The sequence below is a fragment of the Amphimedon queenslandica genome, unplaced genomic scaffold, assembly GCF_000090795.2.
Source record: "Amphimedon queenslandica unplaced genomic scaffold, v1.1 AMPQUscaffold_13507, whole genome shotgun sequence".
NCBI classification, from domain to species: domain Eukaryota; kingdom Metazoa; phylum Porifera; class Demospongiae; order Haplosclerida; family Niphatidae; genus Amphimedon; species Amphimedon queenslandica.
In genome coordinates this window covers 399,311-414,309 of record NW_003546257.1, presented here as the reverse complement: position 1 = coordinate 414,309, position 14,999 = coordinate 399,311, and the positions used below count along the sequence as shown (strand labels likewise).

The window sequence follows — 14,999 nt, the reverse complement described above, 5'->3', positions numbered from 1 at the left end:
ATCACCCCCAATTTTTATTACATTTTCTGATACATATTGATGTCCTTATGCTGTGTGGAAAGTTTGAGCCAATTCTGACTTAAATTTTTCGAGTTACGGCCATTTTAAAAAATAGGCCAATTTTTGAAAAACCCACTGTACTATAGCCCATGCTTTTTTCCAATCTGAAATCACCCTCAATTTTTATTACACTTTTAATATAATATTATATTGTCTTACTTGTGTTTCAACATTCTAGCGACGCCAGTAAATGCTTCTTGTGTTCCCTGCTGCTCCATTCCCATGTTCTTAATGGGGAATGCTTTGGGTGGGAGGAGCATGAGGCTTGACTCCACCCCCTTCAACATCTGATACAACTCGTCAAGTAAATGAGTTATATTCTTGATTGATTCTTGAGGCAATTGAACAACAGTTTTCTGCTGATCCTCTTGAGTCTCCATTTTATTTTCTTCGTCGTCCTTCCTTCCTTGATCACCTCCTTCCTTCTCTTGTCCAGCGTCACTTCTCTTTTCCTCCTCCTCCTCCTCCTCCTCTAGCTCTTCCATGTCTGAGGGTTTTTCTTTTGAGTTCCAAAAATCCTCCGTGATACTGGCAGGCGTGTCAGTAGTAGGTGTGGCTTGTATAGCATTATCGACGGCAGTTTTAAAAGAGGTCAGTAGCTCGTAAAGGTGAGCTTTACGTATGAGGCGGCTACAAGCAGACTGGACCCTAACAGTCTTAGAAAAAAAAAAGAAAAATATTAGGTACATGTTCATTACACATGTATAGTATATACATGTACTTACTTGGTTTGATAAAACCACTTCCAGCAGTTTCCGATAAGATGACTGTACGGTTTCTCCAGTCATATACTCTTCATTTAGAACCTGTTCCTCGGTCCAGCCGAGAAACCACTCCATGCCATAAGTATAATCAAGAAAGACATTAATGAACTGGAGACATGTCATTTTGATCGAAGTAGGCATGAGAGAAGGAGGCTGAGTGACAATATCAACTAGTCTCTCCATTAGGCCATCTCCCTGTTAGGGAAGAAGCCAGACTTGAAATACAGCAGCAAAGAGAACATGGTGTACATGTACATATACATAGATGTACGCATATTAATAATTATTGATATGCATTTATGATGAAGCATATGATGAACATGATTATTGTGTACATGTACATGTACGCTACTCTGAAGGTACAAGATACTTACTAGTAATTTTTTAATGAATTCTTCTCCTAAACCTGCTACTGCCTCGCCAAGCTTAAGACCAGTCTTCAATAAACGGACGTTTAGCTACATGCATAGATGTACATTTAATCATGTGATGATCATGTGACTCACAGGTGGTGGGTGTGACAGTATGACGTCGTTATTAAGACACATTAATACAAGACCACAGATACAATTAACTGATTCTTGACCCTCAGCTTCTGACCTTAGTATAATCTGAGCCTACAAAAATTAGGACGTGAGAAAATAAAAAATTAATTACTCACTAGTCCAGGATACAGCTGATGCATAAATTCGTCAATAGTCTCCACCCACCTGCCAACCCACAAACAAAATTCGCAATAATATCACTAAAAAATGAACTGACTTAATGTTAATTTTTGCATCTTTAAGTTTCAAAATTTGATCCCTAATGCGTGTTACCTGATAAAAAAAGGTGGACAGAGTACATGTACATTTACATAAATTGATAACTTACTTCGTCACTGTACGATCTCTTCAGTGTACCTAACATGAGGACATTACAAAACAAGTTAAACCGGTTTTGAATACCTGGATCCATCTTGGCCAGCCTCCTCTTCAACAGAGCTTCGTGAGGAGTGTCATAAAGAGAAGGAAAACTCTAAAATAATTAAAACAAAATAAAAGAAACAATAGCTACCTATACAAATACTACATTATACATTTATACTATATTATTACTATTTAATTATTCACTATACTGTACATGTAGTATAATAGAGAGACAAGTGAGGCTTACTTCAAGATTATTAATTTCAGTTTGGTAAGGATTGAAGCTAATGTTAGAACTAATCCAACTATCCTCAGTCTCGTTGTAATTATCAAACTCCTTAAAATAGTAAAGAAGAATATTTCAAGTAGACTAGGTCAGAGGATTCTCTATAACTCACAACAGCTTCTTGTATTTCAAATTCATCTTCAGCAAAGGCAATCTCTTCGTCTGAGAACTCTTCGTAGCCAGCAGCATCAGTTTGAGCAGCCTGAGAGAGAAGATGAACAAGAAAGAAATGTAAGTACTAATGCCATACCCACTCACTCTTTTAGCAGGTGGCATTTCGTCATCGTAAAGATCAAAGGAATGCTCGGGTGAGTGGTCTGGAGAAAATGGCTCAAAGAAATCCAAGAGAGTCGATACTTCTTTTGCCTCCTTGGGACGAGGGGAGGGGCCTCTATCTAAAGCTCCTCCCCCCTCGGGCGAATTAGGTCTCTTGCGATGGAAACCTTCTTCATTTGCTCGCTCAGCAAACGGACTAGGAGAACGGCTAGAAAGTAGAAACAATAATAAAATAATATAATTACTAGTAAAGTATATATATATATATGTGTGTGTGTGTGTGTGTTACCTTTGCCTTTGTTTAAATGAAGGGAAAGCTCGTGGTGCTGCTGGTAATCCATAAAGACACAGAGATAATGCTGAATAATATCCTCTGACGATGACAATGTCACATGATATCTGAGACCAGTAAAACTAGTAAAACAGGTTTGTGCAATACCTTGTTTGTGAGTGGGAGGGAGAGGCAGTCATCCTTGAAATCTATCCTAGTTATTAGTAGTTATTAATAGCTATTAATAGTTATTCTCACGTTCCCAAGTTGCTAAAAGTTGGAGCTAGAGGATTAGTCGAATCATTTGCCAAAACATCGAGCTTGAAAGTGGTGGGTGTGGTTTTACTAAAAACACATTGAATATGTACATTACCATTCATTAAAGTAATTATTCCTTTGGTACATTCGAATTTCCTTTAAATAATAACCGAACCCAACCCTCTAGTACAAGTCTCCATATTAGAGTGTCTTACCCTAATTTATCAATGGCAGATAGGCTTGCGTGGGCGGGACAATTTTTGGGTACGATTCTTATCTCAGAGAGCTTGACAGGGAGGCTGAACCTGATCATGTCAACTCGTAGCTGATCCTGTAATAATATAAAAATAGCTTAGTCTTATCCTTTTCTTCTTACCTCAGAGGCATCGTGAATAAACGTGTCGTAAAAGACAAGAAAATCTGCCTCTGCCGCCGCCATATTAACTGTTAGACCACGCCTTTAAAAGTTATCCACGTGAACGCACGTGTTCATGATACCGCCCACTCTAATTATTAATGCGGGGGTGTAGAATACATAATTGTTCCTTGTCATCAATATAAAGCAACAGTATAGCCAAATTTGGATTTACTTTCTTTGTAAAATGGTAGAATTTGGTTCAGTGAAGTATTTTGCTCTAATTTTCGCATGTTTAGCTGGAGCAGCAATTGCTGTAGACCTGAAGGTTGGAATTTACAACTCAATACCAGATATTGGGGATGATGATCTTGCTTCTTACGAAAACCTGATTCAAGACGGATATACAGCTGCATATCCTTCCAATACAGTCGATGCAGTTGTCAATAGCTCTTTGTATGATCCTTATGGCAATCTTGAGGAATATCTCCATTATGATGGCTTTGATATGCTGGAGATAGATACCATTAGTCTACCTGGCCTTGTTGAAAAAGGATTAATAGTCCCAGTAGACGATCTGGTCTATGTCCCTACCTGGAATGATATCTTTCCTGAAGCTCTGGATGCTGTACAATATGAAGATACATATTATGCTTATCCAACTCTGCTCTGTGGGAACTTTCTTATTGGTCTCTCTCCTGCTACCAGTGGAAACTGTGATCTAGAATCAGGAAGATACAATTATGACAACTTCAGCAGCATACTAACACAGTGTGAGGGACTCCTCTCATCATATCCTACATATGAAAGGCTCCTTGGTGGCAAGATGAATGATATCTATGGCTATTACTTGCCAGATATGTATGTTGATGGATACATTGACATGTATGGCAGTCAGAAAGCTCAGGAGGCAGTCGATAATGTACTTGCTGGTGATATTGACATGAGTCTCTGCAGTAGAATGACTAATTATGTTGGTGGCTGCAGTGATGAGACTGGATCTCCTCCAAACAATAAGTGCTTCTATAAGTATGCTGATAGCTACGTCGAAGAAAGTGACAATATTTACACGGACATTACAAACAAGAAAACGATGCTTTACTTTGGATTCTCGGAAAAGCTTGCCCAAATAAAAAAGGACAATCCAGGCATTGTGGCATATGCTGCCATTTCTGCCCCACTGGGTGATTCTGGCTACTTGCTCCAATACACTGATGCTCTCGTGGTAAGTGCATCAAGTTGGAATTCTGCTGATAACGAAAAGAAAGCTGCAATGATTGACTTCATCACTTTCTTTACTAGTCAAAGTCTACGTGAGTCCATCTTGTTTGGTGAAGACCTGTCTCCCCAGGCTACAAGGTATCTTCTTCAAGCTAATAAGCAAGTCTATTCCATCAAAGAAGCAACCAGTGATCCAATTATTGTTGATTTATACTGGGCACTGCAAAGAGGAGTGCATACTCCAATAAACGACGACACAGTAAGAGCAGAAATGCAGCAAAAGCTAATGTACAGTGGATGTGTCTGTGGCTGCGATGATGATGATGATGATGATGATGAACAATTGATCTTCAATAAAGAGAAGAAAGCTCCGGTTGATTCCTGTTTGGCAGGAGAAGATGACTGTGACAAAGCTAAATAAAGTCAATTAAATTAAAGTAATCAAGAGTACATGATACTCTGATATTATACATAGACAAGAATTAACTTTGATAGTTAGGATATATATTGTTTTAGAGCTCCAGAATTAGTGTGTGAATTTGTAGACTGATCACGTACCTACTGGTAGCATGATCACAGTATTAAAAATAAATATGCTTTTAGATGGTATATTATTTGAAATATGAACACAAGGGGGGGGGGGGAATGTAAAAAATATAAATAATTCTAAACTAAATAATTCTATACAGCAGTTGTCATCAGTTAGAGCTGACTACCAAATTTTCTATAATTTTCAGGACATCACGGTCGTCCAGCATCCCAAAATGATCTGCTCCTTTCATCTCGTAGCTTTTCACAGGCCACACCTGTTGCCCCTCCCACTTCTGACAGACTCTCAAACTTCGTAAACTAACAGTACCATCTCCTTTACTATACCCAATGTCTGGCTTCCCATTCGGAAAACTATTGATATCACCAAAATGAAAACTCTCGGCAGTTTGTAGGTCGTACCCATAAATGCAATGAGTTGTCACATTGGGTGGTAAAAATGGGCGTGGCGTTGATTTGACCACGCCTCTATACATGACGGGCCCATTTGGATAGTTAAGCTTGTCAATTAACTTGTGAATATCGTATGCACTGTAGGATGAGGTTGGTGTCGTTACTAGAACAACTGACGTGTTCCATGTATCGTTGGAGGGGATGGGTAGCAACCAGTAATCGCTAGGGAAGCTCCTCTCTAACGGTCTTACATAAAGTCTACTTGATAATTTGAATATTTGATCAGTGTCTCCTGAGATGAGGGCATTGAGAGCTTTAGAGCAGCCAGCCCAAACTCCGCCAAGCGTCACGTACTGATCCAGGTACTTGTCCTTCCAGTTTTCTGTGACAAACGTTGTCAGAAAGTAGTGGGAGACTAGAGCGCCCATGCTGTGTACGAGGAGCGTGACTTTTCTATTGCCTTGAGAGGCAAAGGTCGACTCAATTAATGAACGAAGGGCATCGAAATAGTGACGCTCCAATAGCTCAGCTAATGAGAAAGAGGAAGCGAGAAATAAAATTAGAGAAATATTACATTTATTATGAAATTACAATGTAATCAGTAGCACAATAAATATAATTATAACAGTACATTTAATTGAATTGTAACAGTAATATAGTAACAGCAAGGCTGACGAATACGTGACTTGGCAAAATAAAGTGTTGGAAGCTAAATCTAGTAAATAGACTGTACAAACAGCCAAATGGCAAATAATGTCCACAACCACTGCCCACAAAAATTCTAACAACAACGTAATAATAATAATAATAGTAATAATAATGAAGTTATAAATTTTATAGCTATTAATAATAATTTTTGTTTATACCTGGTCCTAATCGCCAGTCAAAAGGAGCTGCTCTGATATCGAGGCCACGAGTGTAGCCAAGTTTAACAAAATATTCAACTAGTACATCAAAATAGCTTGCACTAGCAATGTTAGGATCCAGTGTCTCTATGCCAGTTGTGTTACCAAAATCAGTTACTCGGATATCAACACCTTCAGTATCAGAATATCTCCCCGTGCTTGTGCTGTAATGGAGTCTATTGGGAAAAACAAATAAAAATACATTTGTTTATTTTTTATTATAAATATTAGCATAATTATAAAAATGTTACGGAAATGATAAGATAAAAAAGTTACAGATATAACACGGTTCTACTAACAGGCGATACTTTATCAGAAAGCTTGAGTCATAACAAATTCTTGACTTTTTATGAATTCTGGGAGGCCAAAGACTATCGCAAAACACCCTCTGGTCAGTCATATGAGCTCTGATTGTGTTTTGTGGTAGATAACAATAACAATGATAGCTATACTGTGCAGTCTATGTATAACAATCATAGCCCCCATTTCTGCAGGTACTTGCCAATAGATTATAAAGTTGCTCAAAAATTGGGTCAAAGTCCTTGTACTATAGTACAGGGTCTATGGCCAAAATTTTGCCGAAAATGACAAGCAGAGGATTCTCCATTTTTATAATTTTTCTTATACATATACATGTTCTTATGCTGTGTAGCAAGTTTGAGCTCATTCCGATCAAATTTGGATTTCTTATGAATTTTTAAAGTTACTCCAAAATCGGGCCAAGGTCCCGTACTATAGTACAGGGATTTTGGCCAAATTTCACCAAAAATGATTCGGAGAGAATCCCCCATTTTTATAACTTCATTTGATGCATAAACATGTTCTTATGTTATGTAGCAAGTTTGAGCTCATTCCGATCAAGTTTGGATTTTTTAGAAATTTTTAAAGTTACTCCAAAGTCATGCATGTACATGTAGATGCATTCATAGATTGTAACAGTGCTTTCAGCTTATGAATTCAGAAACCCACAGTCATGAATACACTCAGCTCAGGCCAAACCACAATGAAACTACTGATACATAAAGGAAACACCCCCTGACTTAATAGCAGAGGGACAGCTATTGTATTACAATGAAAGGAAGGAAACATTATTCGCATTGTTATGTACATGTACATGTTAACTAATGAGATATTCGACATTAATTAATACACATTTAGTGTAAATTAGCCAATACATTTTTAATATTATAATAATATACAATAACATTGCAATGATCATTGTTATTTATTATCATGTTTCAATACATTAAGAACATATCACCCAACAATGGCTGACTAATGATACTGGTATCGTTCCATATGTACTCAATATTCCCACTCTCTCTCTCACTTTATATTCTCTTTGAAGCAGTTTTGAGTTATTGGTAAAATGTCGTCCATATCCAGCCAAAGTCTGTACCATTTATCGTAATTCTTGTAGCAATACATATGAGAGGAACTTGTCTTGTGCAGTCGTGCCTCTAGCTGGCTACCCATGACACCAGGTACTACAAGAAAAGTTTTTAAAAATAATATAAAAAATAGTATAAAATGCAGAAACACACCCATAATATTTTATTTCGTATTTCACAGACTAATAGTACTACACTTGTCACGTAGTGTGCCTATGCCTGTATAGTCCATTTTTATCAAGGCAGTCTATGGGTATTCTACTTCATTTCTGAGTACTAACATTGTGCAACAATTGGTGTCATTATCGCACTGTGTAAACAACAAGCTACTGTGGCACGCGCCATCAAAGTCTGATCTAAACAGCTGCTTAGCTTACCAATCACTATTGGCTTTCTTGTTACAGCATTAGCATGAGGCAAGAGAGTCACCAGTAGGAGGAATACAAACGGAATAAGAGCAAGACAAAGAACCGCCATCATTTAGCAACACTCCACAGAATAATTAAATTTTAGTTTATTATTGGTTAATAATAAATCATGAATAATTTTGGCTCTTTATGCTAACAAAACAGCAGCTGAACATTTTCATGTACTTAATAACTTTCCCAAATCTTGGAGGACATTTTCATCTGATACCATATCAAAATGTGATACTTTAGAATAGGACTTCATCGTAACTGGATAAACCTGTTTGTCTTTCCACAAATTGCACGTTTGGAGCGAACGAGCATTAACAGTTCCGTCACCGTTTCCATAAACAAAACCAGAAGGAGGTCCATTAGGGAATGAGTCTCCATAAATATATGTATCAATGGTTTTAACATCAGTCCCATAGTAGCAATAATGGGTCACGTTAGGAGGGGGGAAATCAGAAATGAGGCTCTTAACTTCATTGTATATACGTGATCCATTGGTATAACTGATGTCAGTGAACAATTCCTCGTAATTGAATGCAGTGTAGTTTCTCTTAGGCTGCACTACCAGTACCTCATCATCTTTCCAAAGTTGTGTCGAGGGTAATAGGAGAACTTGACTTGGGTTGCTTCTCTGACACTCACGAAGTACCAAAGGCCTTGCAGTAAACACACCCTCAACATCTCCCGATATTATTCCAAGGAGAACATGGAGAGATCCTCCAAAAGCACCCGAGAGACTTATGTATTGCTTAATAGTAGAATCCTTCCAGTCTGAAGGAGCAATTTTACTCAAGAAGTACAAAGAAATAGGTCCTCCCAGGCTGTGGGCAATAAGAGTGACGGGGGTCTCTCCATTATTACGATAAGTATCCTCTATTAGCACAAATAGTGCATCATAGTAACCTAATTTTGATAGCTGATCTAAATGGGGAGAAATATGAACATAATGAGACTTAGTCATAATGTATCTTTCCTTTTATAAATTCTATTTTCTTACCAGGTGCAAATCGCCAATCAAAAGGTGCTCCAACGAGATCCTTTCCTTTAGTGTAACCCAATCCTTCAAAGTACTTGACAAACTTGTTAAAGTATGGGTACTTGTAAATGGCAGAATTATCGAGATACTCAATACTGTCGGTAGTACCGAAGCCAGGAACCCTCACTTCAACTCCTGAGTTATTGTAATACTCTTTTGTATTCTCATCATATCTTAGCCTAAAAAATAAAGGAGAATCAATATATCAAGGTTTGCTAAGCTATTACTTGACGTTGTCCACAAAGCATTCGTCGACACCTGGTGCAGCGAGATCAAGATTGACCCATAGAGTGAACCAGTCACTCTTCTTTTTACACAATATGCTTGGAGATGAGTCTTTGTCTAATTTAGCCTCCAACTGATTACCAAGTAAACCAGGAACTACACAAAACGAATGGAGCAATCTCTCTTGAGTAGTATACAATACTTACCTATGACAATAGGGCTCCTTGTGGTTGATTGAACAGAGAAAAAGTGAGCAAAAAGAACCAAGGCAAGAGTTACATACATCATTCTACTGAATAGTCATGTGTATGTTAAGGGAAGCAGTAAGGGCTCAATTGTTACATTCTCTTATGTAACAATCACTGCTAATTGAATGAATCTATAAATGGCCTATGCATGTGACTGAATCTCAAGTATTATGAATGTAATTCAATAAGCAAGCACACAACAGCTAAATTATATTCATAAAATTATGATAATTATAGCAATTTTTCAATCTCTGCAAGCACATTTTTATCAGTGACCATCTCCCCGTGAGTCACATTGGAAAACGACTTCATCACAACAGGAAAGACTTGCTTGTCCTTCCACAGACCACAGGACTCAAGAGAACGAGTATTCACCGTCCCATCCCCGTTCCCGTGTGAAATTTTTGAGGGCAGTTGGTCTGGGAATGAGTCATAGATTATCTGAGCAACAGTTTGAACGTCAGTCCCGTAAAAACAATAATGAGTGACATTAGGAGGAGGAAAACTAGAGACGAGGTTTCTGACTTCGTTATACATGCGAGTTCCATTAGGATCCTTGATATCAGTAAAGAGATCTTCATAATCGTGCACAGTGTAGTTTCTCTTAGGCTGTGTCACTAAGACCTCATCTGATTTCCACAGCTGATACGAGGGTAGCAGAAAAGGATAACTTGGGAAGGTCCGAGTTGCATAGCGTGTAACTAAAGATCTTCCAGTTGAAGTGAATCGTTTTTCACCTGAAATCAAACCAAGAAATATCTTAACACTTCCTCCAAAGGCTCCAGAGAGAGAAATGAACTGCTTAATGCGAGAAGCTTTCCAATCAGGAGAAGCATAATTGATTAAGAAGTAAAGTGAAGTTGGTCCTCCTAGACTGTGACCGATGAGAGTGACTGGAGTGTGTCCATTCCTGTTATAGGAATCTTCTATTAGCTGATGCAGGGCATCATAGTAGCCAAGCTTTGATAGTCCATCTATATATGGAGTGAGAAAATGCCTTCAATATCAACATGATGATCATGTGATGTCAAAACATCAAAATGGATGCATGGCATGTCAGCAAAAAGGATGATAATAACTAAATTTTACCATACCTGGTGCAAAGCGCCAATCATAAGGGGCACCGTTTAAATCCCGTCCCTTCTTGTATCCCATTCTTTCAAAATATTTCACAAAAGTATTGAAATACGAAGCAGCATAGGACTTATCGAGATACTCAATAGTATCAGTACCTCCAAAACCAGGAACCCTCACTTCAACACCAGAAGCATTGTAATACTCTTTTGTATTCTCATCATACCTTAGCCTAGAATGGTTGATAGTACATGCACACATTGGTACAGTAGAAGGATTACTTGACATTGTCCACAAAGCATTCATCAACCCCAGGGATGGCTGACTCAAGTTCAACCCAAAGAATGAACCAGTCACTCTTTTTGCTGCACAAGAAATTTGGAGAGGAATCCTTGTCTAGCTTAGCCTCCAATTGACTCCCAAGAAGGCCAGGAACTAAAATCATGAGAGTAGGGCCACATATTCCTAGTCAGTCATACTATGAATGGACATACCTATTACAATTGGGCTCTTTAATGCCTGTACAGAGAGAAACACAGACAAGAGGAAAAAGAAAGATGACTTCACCTTCATCTTCATGTTATTACTGAATGTGTACGTAATGTCTATACTTTATCAATACTGTGAATACCACAATTTTTCAATTTAAAAGATGTATTATCAAAAAAGCACTCAAAGAAGTAAATGGCACACTCTATAGACTATATAGGTACATATCTAATTACAGTTATTAATTAAGTTGTAAGTTTTTTAGCAATCTCAATTAAGACAAAACCAACTTCTCAATAGCAGCAAGCACTTCTTTATTCAAAACCATATTCCGATGTGAAACTCCAACAAATGATTTCTCTATTACCGGAAAAACCTGTTTATCTCTCCACAAGCGACAAGACTGAAGCGAGCGCTCATTCACCGTCCCATCTCCATTATCAGGCATAATATGAACTGGCTGAGAATCAGGAAAAGAGCTGTTGTAATAAAGGTTGGCATGAGTATGGACATCGCTACCATAGTAGCAATAATGGGTCACGTTAGGAGGAGGGAAATCAGAAATGAGGTCCTTCACTTCATTGTATATACGTGATCCATTGGTATAACTGATATCAGTGAACAATTCCTCATAATCGCGTGACGTGTAGTTTCTTTTAGGCTGCACTACTATTGCTTCATCTTCTCCCCATAACGCTGGTGAGGGCAATAGAAATACTGAACTTGGAAAGCTTCTCAAAGCCTCTCTTAGCACCAATGGCCTTGCACGAATGATGTTCTGCTCGTCTCCTGAAATTAATTCTAAAATTATTTTTAAAGTGCCTCCAAAAACTCCCGAGAGCGAAACAAATTGTTTTATTCGGGACGCTTTCCAGTCTGAGGACACGTACTTGCTTAGAAAGTAAAGAGAAACAGGTCCGCCTAAACTGTGAGCAACAAGAGTGACAGGAGTCTGTCCATTCCTATTGTAAGAGTCCTCTATTAGCTGATGCAAAGCTTCGTAATATCTGATTCTTTTCAGCCCATCTACAACAAAGTATTAAAACATTTTAAAGATACATTATTTGATGTACCTGGTGCTAGACGCCAATCAAAAGGAGCTCCATTTATATCTTTGCCTCTAGTGTAGCCCAGTTTAACAAAGTGCTCCACAAAATTATGAAAATAGGGTACATCAACTCCAAGTTCTTCAATAGTATCAGTTTCACCAAAGCCAGGCACTCTTATCTCGATTCCTTCAGTATTATAATACCAATTGTCTTCATCATACATTAACCTGTATAGATACAATATCAAGAGTATACTAGCAATTTAAAAGCATATATACATACTTGAGATTGTCTACCAGGCATTTATCATGATCTGGAAAAATCGTTGTTATGTTAACCCAGAGTGTATACCAATCACTGGTCTTCATACAGGGTGCTTTACTATCAGGTTTGTTGAGCTTTGCTTCAAATTTGCTACCAAGCAGGCCAGGAACTAAAAAAATTAAACATTTCAGTGTGACCATTCTAATGCACATACCAATGACAATGGGGCTTCTTGCAAGCTGAGAGACAGGAAGAAATGTTAGTAAAATCAAGAGAAAGGAGAGCTCCATTGTTACTCCAGAAGACTGTGCTGTATTAGGATGTTGACAATGCTATATATACTGAAACTGAAGTATCCTCAAAAGCGGGTTGTCTTTGAAGTGACAATCACACTTTATAATAAGTTTCCCCTTGAGACTAAACACAATCCTTACTATTGTATCATACACATCTATAAGCTAGTGTATTGCTGTTGTTATTTCAGTAACTGCATGAGTCACTATTGCAACAGAAAGTGTCACTTGAATGTTACATAATTACAAATGGAAACTGAATTATAAATCATCTACAAACCACAAAAAAGTTTATCATTCAACAAGAAGTATACAACGACAATACAAAATCACAATTTTAATTAAAATATTTTACTGATTGATAGTTAATAAATCACTCTTTCTTATTCCGACACTTCTCAATGTGTCGATAACAAAAGGCAAGGACTCCCACAAGAGAAGACATTAGTGTGATAGCAAAGGAGCCAACAAAAAGACCAAAGCTAAGGCCAAGACAACCAGAGCTGGGTTGACCGTTAAGAGAAAAGAAACCAGCATAATCACTGTCTGTGCTTAGAAAGAGACCCATTGCTGAACCGAATAAGATAGCTATTGGGGGAAAGGAAAGATTAGAATTGAAAGATTATATTAGTCTCTATAAATGAAAATACTGAAACACAAACAACAAAACGAAACCAAGGCAGTTGTTTTAAGGACTAAGAAAATAAATACAAATAATAAATATCATATTTATAATAATATTCAATAAATGAGAATGTTTATTTGTGTTTGATGTACATGTAACTCAAATGTGGACACAAGGCTCACTACTATCAACCAACTACTATCAACTAGATTATACTCACATGCCAACAGACTAACAGCAGCTCCTCCTAAAAACAGCTTTCTGTTCCATGTAGGGAACATTAAGATCATAGATACTAAGGAAGCAAATATTCCTATTATAACCAGGGAGAAGGAGCCAATCAGTCGAATGCGAACTAGATATCAAGAGAAGAATGGAAATGAAGTGATTCAATTGTAAATCCCTTGCCTTCTTTGCAGTCGTTAGTATTATCAGTATTTTGTAGCTCATCAACGCTAGGTGAGTCATGGCTGCTCTCAAGATAGTTCTGCTCTTCACTGCAGCTTATGGAGCCAACAGAGACACAGTTATTCCTGGGAAGATCCTCAGATGGAAGATTAAGCGCCAATACCTGTAAATTAACAAAATAATACTTGTATTACTATGCATGATAATGGCCTCATACTAGAAAAATGTACTAATATTTAGCATGGGGGGGGGGGGGGGGGGGGGGGGGGCAGTGAAGGGAAATCGATAGTGTGTGTAGTATATTAATTGTACATGAACCAGGAAACATGTTTAATAATGATGCCATACTTCATCACTGAGCACATAATGTATGCATCTTCTTGAGAATCCTTGTGTCTTGTATGTGGCCGAATCAAGTCTAGACTGCCCACTGCCTCTCATAATGCTCAGAGACGACCAACGATCCAATCCAAGAGAGACTGAGACCAATACAATCGATATGAACAACAGAACAAAACTGAGCAACTGGAGAGATGAAGAAAAGGAAGTGATGGAGTGTTGAGAGGAGAAAATGACAAAGTGATAATTGAAAGTGTGGCAGCAAAAGCACACTGATATTTAAAAAAAAGTTTTTTAAAGTGTCACACACAAAATGGACTTTTTTGATCTGTTTAGCTACAAATGGTAAAGTGAAAAAGACACAAAATTGTCATCAATTCATTCAGGTTTATCTAAGACTAAACCACAAACAAACAAACCCAGCTTATCTTATACTCTCCAGGATCTAGCAGTCAACTTACAGCAAGGGGGTTGAAGTTACTATAAGAGCAGAGCTTGTCTTTGTCCACTTTCTTCTGTCTCAGTCTCCTGGCCGCCATGACGCTGCTAACACTACTGATGGTACCCCCACTGTCCCGAGCATAATGAATTGACTTAAACATCTCAAGAATTTGAAAGAAACCACACAAACTCAATGAGGCAAGAAAACAGAGGACCCACAAATACTTGTCCAAGACAAACAAGACTCTATCGGGCCTTTATTGCATTACATAAGCACTGCCAAGCCTATATACTCTACAATAGGTGCATAGTTTCCCTGTATTATAACACAAATGTTGTGGTACATTCGTCGCACAAGATGTAAACAGATGTCATCCAAGTCCATATTACTATAGTAGTAATCAACCAAATACGTGAACAGTATAGTACACACAAAGCGTGAGGGAGGGAGGGAA

At 37.9% G+C, this 14,999-nt stretch overlaps 7 protein-coding genes across 8 annotated transcripts in view; 1 reads left to right on the top strand and 6 right to left on the bottom strand.

Moving 5' to 3' along the window:
• The window catches only part of LOC105316562 (protein virilizer homolog), a 10,983-nt gene extending 7,686 nt beyond the window's left edge, over window positions 1-3,297 (bottom strand). Inside the window, exons 1-16 of the mRNA XM_011411550.2 lie at window positions 3,200-3,297; window positions 3,039-3,154; window positions 2,824-2,910; window positions 2,734-2,779; window positions 2,584-2,693; window positions 2,277-2,502; window positions 2,131-2,220; window positions 1,980-2,069; window positions 1,772-1,841; window positions 1,698-1,726; window positions 1,587-1,642; window positions 1,486-1,534; window positions 1,331-1,441; window positions 1,199-1,282; window positions 786-1,019; window positions 220-716 (exon numbers count right to left, since the gene is read on the bottom strand). Coding sequence (XP_011409852.2) covers window positions 220-716; window positions 786-1,019; window positions 1,199-1,282; window positions 1,331-1,441; window positions 1,486-1,534; window positions 1,587-1,642; window positions 1,698-1,726; window positions 1,772-1,841; window positions 1,980-2,069; window positions 2,131-2,220; window positions 2,277-2,502; window positions 2,584-2,693; window positions 2,734-2,779; window positions 2,824-2,910; window positions 3,039-3,154; window positions 3,200-3,262 — 1,958 coding nt within the window. The 5' untranslated portion in view covers window positions 3,263-3,297. The remainder of the gene's footprint in view (window positions 1-219; window positions 717-785; window positions 1,020-1,198; window positions 1,283-1,330; window positions 1,442-1,485; window positions 1,535-1,586; window positions 1,643-1,697; window positions 1,727-1,771; window positions 1,842-1,979; window positions 2,070-2,130; window positions 2,221-2,276; window positions 2,503-2,583; window positions 2,694-2,733; window positions 2,780-2,823; window positions 2,911-3,038; window positions 3,155-3,199) is intronic.
• Window positions 3,298-3,355: 58 nt separating this feature from the next.
• On the top strand, window positions 3,356-5,020 carry LOC105316590 (uncharacterized). The gene has a single exon (XM_011411602.2). The coding sequence runs from the start codon at window positions 3,426-3,428 to the stop codon at window positions 4,818-4,820; it is 1,395 nt and encodes a 464-aa protein (XP_011409904.1). The 5' UTR covers window positions 3,356-3,425; the 3' UTR covers window positions 4,821-5,020.
• LOC100639093 (group XV phospholipase A2-like) lies at window positions 4,994-8,131 on the bottom strand. The gene is made up of 4 exons (XM_003383810.3): window positions 8,015-8,131; window positions 7,577-7,733; window positions 6,208-6,422; window positions 4,994-5,870 (listed from the first exon to the last, which is right to left on the bottom strand). The coding sequence occupies exons 1-4, from the start codon at window positions 8,115-8,117 to the stop codon at window positions 5,098-5,100; spliced, it is 1,248 nt and encodes a 415-aa protein (XP_003383858.3). The 5' UTR covers window positions 8,118-8,131; the 3' UTR covers window positions 4,994-5,097.
• An 8-nt stretch (window positions 8,132-8,139) lies between these two features.
• LOC100640908 (group XV phospholipase A2-like) lies at window positions 8,140-9,670 on the bottom strand. The gene is made up of 4 exons (XM_003383740.3): window positions 9,521-9,670; window positions 9,317-9,470; window positions 9,051-9,268; window positions 8,140-8,974 (listed from the first exon to the last, which is right to left on the bottom strand). The coding sequence occupies exons 1-4, from the start codon at window positions 9,600-9,602 to the stop codon at window positions 8,223-8,225; spliced, it is 1,206 nt and encodes a 401-aa protein (XP_003383788.1). The 5' UTR covers window positions 9,603-9,670; the 3' UTR covers window positions 8,140-8,222.
• A 53-nt stretch (window positions 9,671-9,723) lies between these two features.
• LOC100638967 (group XV phospholipase A2-like) lies at window positions 9,724-11,308 on the bottom strand. Its single transcript, XM_003383809.2, has 4 exons — window positions 11,131-11,308; window positions 10,918-11,071; window positions 10,657-10,868; window positions 9,724-10,536 (listed from the first exon to the last, which is right to left on the bottom strand). Exons 1-4 carry the CDS (start codon window positions 11,213-11,215, stop codon window positions 9,794-9,796), a joined length of 1,194 nt encoding a protein of 397 aa, XP_003383857.1. The 5' UTR covers window positions 11,216-11,308; the 3' UTR covers window positions 9,724-9,793.
• On the bottom strand, window positions 11,300-12,920 carry LOC100638840 (group XV phospholipase A2-like). Of its 2 annotated transcripts, XM_020008752.1 has the most exons (4): window positions 12,653-12,920; window positions 12,457-12,607; window positions 12,199-12,401; window positions 11,300-12,151 (listed from the first exon to the last, which is right to left on the bottom strand). In XM_020008752.1, the coding sequence occupies exons 1-4, from the start codon at window positions 12,726-12,728 to the stop codon at window positions 11,400-11,402; spliced, it is 1,182 nt and encodes a 393-aa protein (XP_019864311.1). In that variant the 5' UTR covers window positions 12,729-12,920; the 3' UTR covers window positions 11,300-11,399. The 2 variants fall into 2 exon arrangements, with proteins under 2 accessions (XP_019864311.1, XP_019864310.1); XM_020008751.1 differs by having other exon boundaries at window positions 12,457-12,920.
• A 54-nt stretch (window positions 12,921-12,974) lies between these two features.
• On the bottom strand, window positions 12,975-14,912 carry LOC109593735 (uncharacterized). Its single transcript, XM_020008753.1, has 5 exons — window positions 14,565-14,912; window positions 14,113-14,289; window positions 13,765-13,927; window positions 13,577-13,711; window positions 12,975-13,319 (listed from the first exon to the last, which is right to left on the bottom strand). The coding sequence occupies exons 1-5, from the start codon at window positions 14,703-14,705 to the stop codon at window positions 13,105-13,107; spliced, it is 831 nt and encodes a 276-aa protein (XP_019864312.1). The 5' UTR covers window positions 14,706-14,912; the 3' UTR covers window positions 12,975-13,104.
• Window positions 14,913-14,999: the final 87 nt, after the last annotated feature.

Coding starts and splice junctions, on each gene's coding strand:
- LOC105316590 (XM_011411602.2), top strand. CDS start 3,426: ATGGTAGAATTTGGTTCAGTGAAGTATTTTGCTCTAATTTTCGCATGT.
- LOC100639093 (XM_003383810.3), bottom strand. CDS start 8,117: ATGATGGCGGTTCTTTGTCTTGCTCTTATTCCGTTTGTATTCCTCCTA. Junction 7,734..8,014: donor AAGAAAGCCAATAGTGATTG/GTAAGCTAAGCA, acceptor CTTTTCTTGTAG/TACCTGGTGTCATGGGTAGC. Junction 5,871..6,207: donor TGACTGGCGATTAGGACCAG/GTATAAACAAAA, acceptor CTTTCTCATTAG/CTGAGCTATTGGAGCGTCAC.
- LOC100640908 (XM_003383740.3), bottom strand. CDS start 9,602: ATGATGTATGTAACTCTTGCCTTGGTTCTTTTTGCTCACTTTTTCTCT. Junction 9,471..9,520: donor AAGGAGCCCTATTGTCATAG/GTAAGTATTGTA, acceptor CGTTTTGTGTAG/TTCCTGGTTTACTTGGTAAT. Junction 8,975..9,050: donor TGATTGGCGATTTGCACCTG/GTAAGAAAATAG, acceptor CTCCCCATTTAG/ATCAGCTATCAAAATTAGGT.
- LOC100638967 (XM_003383809.2), bottom strand. CDS start 11,215: ATGAAGATGAAGGTGAAGTCATCTTTCTTTTTCCTCTTGTCTGTGTTT. Junction 11,072..11,130: donor AAAGAGCCCAATTGTAATAG/GTATGTCCATTC, acceptor TCATGATTTTAG/TTCCTGGCCTTCTTGGGAGT. Junction 10,869..10,917: donor TGCTTTGTGGACAATGTCAA/GTAATCCTTCTA, acceptor CAACCATTCTAG/GCTAAGGTATGATGAGAATA.
- LOC100638840 (XM_020008751.1), bottom strand. CDS start 12,728: ATGGAGCTCTCCTTTCTCTTGATTTTACTAACATTTCTTCCTGTCTCT. Junction 12,402..12,456: donor TGCCTGGTAGACAATCTCAA/GTATGTATATAT, acceptor GTATCTATACAG/GTTAATGTATGATGAAGACA. Junction 12,152..12,198: donor TGATTGGCGTCTAGCACCAG/GTACATCAAATA, acceptor ACTTTGTTGTAG/ATGGGCTGAAAAGAATCAGA.
- LOC109593735 (XM_020008753.1), bottom strand. CDS start 14,705: ATGTTTAAGTCAATTCATTATGCTCGGGACAGTGGGGGTACCATCAGT. Junction 13,712..13,764: donor TACTAACGACTGCAAAGAAG/GCAAGGGATTTA, acceptor CTTGATATCTAG/TTCGCATTCGACTGATTGGC. Junction 13,320..13,576: donor TGCTGTTAGTCTGTTGGCAT/GTGAGTATAATC, acceptor TTCCCCCAATAG/CTATCTTATTCGGTTCAGCA.